Source organism: Agrilus planipennis, unplaced genomic scaffold, assembly GCF_000699045.2.
Source record: "Agrilus planipennis isolate EAB-ADULT unplaced genomic scaffold, Apla_2.0 scaffold45, whole genome shotgun sequence".
Taxonomy (NCBI): domain Eukaryota; kingdom Metazoa; phylum Arthropoda; class Insecta; order Coleoptera; family Buprestidae; genus Agrilus; species Agrilus planipennis.
Genome location: NW_020438890.1, coordinates 911,481 through 917,221, shown reverse-complemented (window position 1 = coordinate 917,221; position 5,741 = coordinate 911,481). Strand labels below are relative to the sequence as shown.

Below are 5,741 nucleotides of genomic sequence, written 5' to 3'. Positions count from 1 at the left end.
GTTTTCATCATACAGTTCTGGATTGTTTCACATTTTATAGGCCTTGTGTAGCTACTACATAGTGGCGATCAATTTTTTTAAGTATTTGAACAGCTAAATATTTAGTTAAAGAAAATTATTCATGTATTTGACGATTTAAGAAACCATTTAAAATCATAACCGGATGTGTCGTCTTATTCCATTAGGCGGGGAAGTCTAAAGGTTACTCCCTTTAGGTTTATTAAGGTCTTTGATACCATAAAGCTAAGTGTAAGGCCTATTGTGAAATTTCTTACTTTTATGTAATTTGATATTAAATATCAAGTACTTTTCATATTCAAGTACAACACAAATTTGCATTAGTAACGTAAGACAGGTGTAATAATAAAGTTGGTGGTGCAACACAAGGAATAGAGTTGTAAGTTAATGTANATATTATAAAAAATATCTGACACTCGAGAAATATTTCTTATGATTATTAAAATCAGCTGCGTTTCATGCACCCCGATGTAATAACATTTTTGTATTTATCTATTCAAGCTGTTCTCCTTTAACATAATACACATGATAACAGATATTTTTGTATAAATATCGCAATTACGTACAATTTTAATAGAGTCCAAATATGAATTCGTACATAAACTTATCGTCGGTTCTTCCGTTAGTGGCTGTGCTTGTATTGACTTTTTCGTTATACAAGTATCTCGTAGAAAATTTCGACTATTGGGAGAAAAGACAAATTAAATTTTTGAAACCAGTGCCATTTTTTGGAAATTTTTCAAAAGCGTTCCTTCAACAAAAAGGCATAGGATTCTTGTTGGCCGAATTTTATAATCAAGTTCAAGAACGATTCTTTGGAATATTTGTTTTAAGTGAGCCAGTTTTAGTGATCAGAGATCCAGAGTTGATCAAACAAGTTCTTATCAAAGATTTCCAACATTTTGCTGATAGAAGTAATTTAGAAGACGAAAGCATCGATAATATTAGTGCAGACTTCCTGTTTTTCTCGAAATATAAAAAATGGAAAATATTGAGATCAAAACAATCTCCGATTTTTTCATCTGGAAAACTGAGGTGTATGTTTCTCAAAATGGAAACGGTCGTAAAAGACATGGAATTCTACATAAACAGTAAGATGTCAACAAACCTGTGCAATTTAGATGTTAAGGAACTGTGCAACAGATATTCCACGGATGTGCTGGCATTGTGCATATTTGGAATGAAGGGAGCTTCTTTTGAAAATGGTCACTCGAAATTTTATGACATTGAAAAAAGAATTTTTGGATTTAGTTTACTCAACGACTTCAGACTTTTCGGACACACAACCGCTAAATCATTTATTAAACTCACTCGTTTGAAACTACTGGACTCCACAGTGATGAAATTTTTACGTCAAACCATAGGATCACAAATTGAGAAGAGGGAACAAAATCATTTGGAAAATAATGATTTTCTTGATATTCTTGTAGAACTAAAACGAATGGGAAATGTTCGCGGACTCATGTTTGGTAAGTTTAGTAGCTGAAATGACAATCGAGACATTCGGTTTTGTTCTTGTTTCTCGTTCTTCTTCTTGTTGAGATATGGAGAAATGTTATTTTAGTAGATTGTACTTTGTTGTTATGTTGATTGTTTTACGTCTCTATTTTTTTCAGAGTTGCTTATCTCAATCTGTTTATTGTACATAAATAATACAACTTGTAATTAATGAAGTGCTTACATGCATATCAACATGTTGAATATGTTTGTGGTGTTTTCTCCAGGTTATAGGTACCTTTAAGTAGTTTATTTAGTATATTTTTCATTTATATTTTCTTGTGTGTTTTTATATATTTTTTAAAGTGACTGAACCAAATAAAACTTTTCTTTTTTCTTCATCTTGCATATTGATGAATAATACTGTTCATAAACGTATTAGCCTATTTTAGGCCACTTTAAATTAATTAATTACAAAGCTAATTTTTCAGTCTGTACTTGTGAGAAATTAGGAAGAATCAAATATTCGAAATATTCAATTTAATATAATCATATGCCCTAAGTGTGATCTTGACTTTAACATTTAAAATAATTTTTCAAAACGGAAACAGCAAAAGAAAAAGAGCAAAATTTTGTAATCGGAAATACCTCTGAAATATATCCTGAAAAATTAACGGTAAATCAACTCTAGGGTATTTCCAATTTCATAGTCTTCCTCTGTTTCTAAAACTAAAATTCCATAAAAGATGACTTGACCTCAAAGACTAAGGTTAAAGCCACAGTCAGGGTCACCAATTGATTGTCCCTTTGAAATCATATAACTTTTTGAAAGACTTTTCTGGAAATAATAAGATTCAATCAAGATATTTCCTTGTTTCAAGATAAATGACACTCCACATGTCCTTATATTGTTCGATATAACCGTGTAAAATATATTTTACAGATCAAGACAGAGTTGTTGCTCTCAGTGGCCAGTTTATTGTTGCTGGTTATGAAACGGTGTCGACGACTTTGTGTTTTGCTCTATATGAACTTTCCTTGAATCAAGAAGCCCAGCAAAAGTTGAGAGACGAGTTACGAGACGCTGTAACGGAAGAAAATGGTTTAGATTATGAAACCATTCACAAACTTCCATATTTAGATCAAGTAGTCAAAGGTAACCACTTTACCAAACAAATTTATAACGGAATTAGCTTATTATAATGACTATATAAAATTATAATTGAGTGAGCCAAAGGAAGGATTTAGATTTAGAAAAAGCTTTTGACAATGTTAAATGGGACAAGATGTTAAATATATTTAAAAATGTAGGGATGAGTTACAAAAATAGAAGAGTGATACTTAATTTGTATAAAGAGCAACAGGCAGTTATAGAGCTGGAACAGCAACGTAGAGAGTAAATAATAGGAAGGGAGTTAGACAAGGATGCACATTGTCACCGCTCCTTTTTAGTATATACATCGAAGACGCGATCAACATCATTAAAGACAGTAGGGATAGAGATAGAAGGACAAAAGATTAGTACAGTTATATGCTTGGATTTGCAGATGATATAGCAGTACTAGCATTTAGCAAGGAGGAGTTAGAGATACCTTTAAATAAAATGGTATTGACAAAACAGTATTGTATGAAAATAAATAAAGGTAAAACAAAAATACAGGCATGCAAGGGAAGAAAAAGTAGGAAAATAGCTAATGTAAAGATAGGAGACGAAAGATTATAAGAAGTGTCTTATTTTAGATATCGAGGAAGTCAGATAAGTCAGGACGGAAGGAGTAGTAGGGATATAAAGCAGAGAATAGCGCATAGTCGAATCGCCTTCAATAAAAAGAAGAGACTTTTATGCTCGTGAATGAGTAATTTAACAATTCGAAAAGGATTGTTAAAGGTGTATGTTTGGATCGCAGCGCTGTACGGGTGCCTAAAATGGAGAGTGGGCACGGCGGAAAAGAAAGAATTAGAAGCGTTCAAAATGTGGTGTTACAGGCGAATAATGAGGATAGATAAGGTTGGAAATGAAGAGGTATTAGAAAGAATAGGAGGATAGAGGATTCTATGGAAGTTAATAAGAAAATGCGAGATAGGTTAGTAGGACACTTTGTCAGGCATGAAAGTCTAGTCGCAGATATATTAGCAGCAGAAACAGGAGTGAAGAAGAGGAAAAGTAGACCTAGATTAGACTCTTCGCAAATAGTTAAGGATGTGGGAAGTTCGAGTTTTAGGAAAATACGAATATTAACTCAGGATAGGAAGGTGTGGAGGTGCGTGTCCAACCAGCCTTAGTTTGACGACCTTATGATGATGAGACTATATTTAATAAATTGCACCTAAGAAATTTTTCCTTTTTCTTTTAAAAGATTTTGTATTTTAAACATTTATAAGGCACGCTTGCTGGCCTTCTACATTTCCACTGACTACTGATGTGTTTCTTTCAGTCGCGCATCTTATGTTAGCGCCTTGAAAACGATCAGCATCTACATGGAGAAAGAGTACATTTTGACGTATGGAAGTAAATAAAACAATTGATTATCTAGAATATCAACTAATGTACATTTATTATTTTATTATTCAATTTCATAAAAAATAGCATACTGTTGAGTTAACATAAAAATGTGACTAAAAAACGAGAGAGAGAGACTCACCTCAAATTACCAGGAGAACTATGATTGCTACGGACACGTGTTTAGCCCACTTCTTCATGTGGGGATTATCAACACGAGTCTCTCATGGAGAAATGGGCGCAACACGTGTCCGCAATGATCATAATCATAGTCTCTCTCGTGTTTTAGTTAGTCTCCAATTTTTACTTTTTATAAAAATGTAAGGAATTTCTAATACTTTAGGATTTTACAAGTTTTAACTGTGTTAAATCAAAATTCAATTAGTTTAAATTTTTTGTATTAAACCGTGAAGGAAGGTAAAAATTTGTGTTTGAAAAATCTTGTAAATCTTAATATAAAATATTGAGTAAAATTATGGTCGCGGTGCTAGAAGAACGCTGGGAACACCACGCCTTGTTTCAAAGACTTATTGATTTAGTGTAGTTTTGATATTGAAAGCCATTAACTTTTTCAAATTTCTAGAGACACTGAGGAAATATCCTGTACTACCATATCTGGACAGATGTTGTACAAAGGAGTATCGCATTCCTGGCAGTGATTTAGTACTGCAGCCTGGTTCGATAATATACATTCCAATGTTCGGTCTTCACTACGATAAAAATTACTTCCCGGACCCAAATAAATTTATTCCGGAAAGATTTTCAGAAGAAAACAAGTCCAGCTTTCCAGCATCGGCATATGTACCGTTTGGTATAGGACCAAGAGTTTGTATAGGTAAAAACGTAACTTATTAATAAAGAATCAATTACACATATTTGCTCCCTTTTTAGGAGAACGGTTTGCCTTAAATGCAACAAAATTAGCAATTGCCCAACTTTTGTTGGATTACCATTTAGAAAAATGCAACGAAACACCCATTCATGTTGAATTCAAAGCTAGAGGAATTACTTTGATGCCAACGAAGAAATTAATCATTAATTTTACGAAAATCAGTCAAGCAGCATATTAAAGAAAACAATTACCTATACGAATTGACTAAAATTTGAATGTATATTATACATTAATTTGATGAAAATACAATAAATATGTTTTATTATATTATTTTTATTTGTTCCATTATCCCATACGTAGCAGTGAATGCGAATTATGCTATTTGATAAAAGAATTCGACTGGAAATTAGTTCAGAGAACCCAGATTATGATCAGATGCGGATCAGATTTTCCGTAATACGGGCATCTGATCAGAGTACAGTGCTCTATCCATTGATCCACCCATCTGATCAGTTTCTGATCAGATTACAGTATTCTATCCGTTAATCCACCGATCTGAGCAGTTTCTGATCAGAGTGCAGTACCCCATTCCTTGATCTGGTGATCCGATCAGAAATTGATCAGCGCACAGTACTCTTGATCCAACTGTCTGATCAGAAATTGATCATAGTAGAGAATCCTATCCCTTAATTCAGTCATCTGACCAATTTCTTATCACAATCTAATGTTACAAATTCTATTACGGTTTCGGTACACTCTTTAAATCAAGATTGTATCTGATGTTTTGAACTGGATCATAATACAGAACTTTTTTTTCTGATTTATCTGATTTATTCTGTATGCAATATTGTTCCTCAAACAATGAACAAATTTATTGTTAATTATTATTATTAATTACATACATTAATAATAATAATTAGTAATGTTATGACTAATTAGCAAATAGTTACCACA

General features: G+C 32.6%; 1 protein-coding gene across 2 annotated transcripts; it reads left to right on the top strand.

Annotated features, from left to right (window-relative positions):
- Window positions 1-516: 516 nt before the first annotated feature.
- LOC108735336 (cytochrome P450 6k1-like) lies at window positions 517-5,055 on the top strand. 2 transcript variants are annotated; one of them, XM_018467261.2, is made up of 4 exons: window positions 522-1,487; window positions 2,399-2,611; window positions 4,539-4,790; window positions 4,847-5,055. In XM_018467261.2, exons 1-4 carry the CDS (start codon window positions 605-607, stop codon window positions 5,023-5,025), a joined length of 1,527 nt encoding a protein of 508 aa, XP_018322763.1. In that variant the 5' UTR covers window positions 522-604; the 3' UTR covers window positions 5,026-5,055. The 2 variants fall into 2 exon arrangements, with proteins under 2 accessions (XP_018322764.1, XP_018322763.1); XM_018467262.2 differs by lacking the exon at window positions 2,399-2,611 and having other exon boundaries at window positions 517-1,487.
- Window positions 5,056-5,741: the final 686 nt, after the last annotated feature.

Excerpts from the sequence above, each read along its gene's own strand:
- LOC108735336 (XM_018467261.2), top strand. The coding sequence starts at position 605 with ATGAATTCGTACATAAACTTATCGTCGGTTCTTCCGTTAGTGGCTGTG. Across the intron at positions 2,612-4,538 it reads TTTAGATCAAGTAGTCAAAG|AGACACTGAGGAAATATCCT; the intron begins GTAACCACTTTA and ends TCAAATTTCTAG. Across the intron at positions 4,791-4,846 it reads AGGACCAAGAGTTTGTATAG|GAGAACGGTTTGCCTTAAAT; the intron begins GTAAAAACGTAA and ends CTCCCTTTTTAG.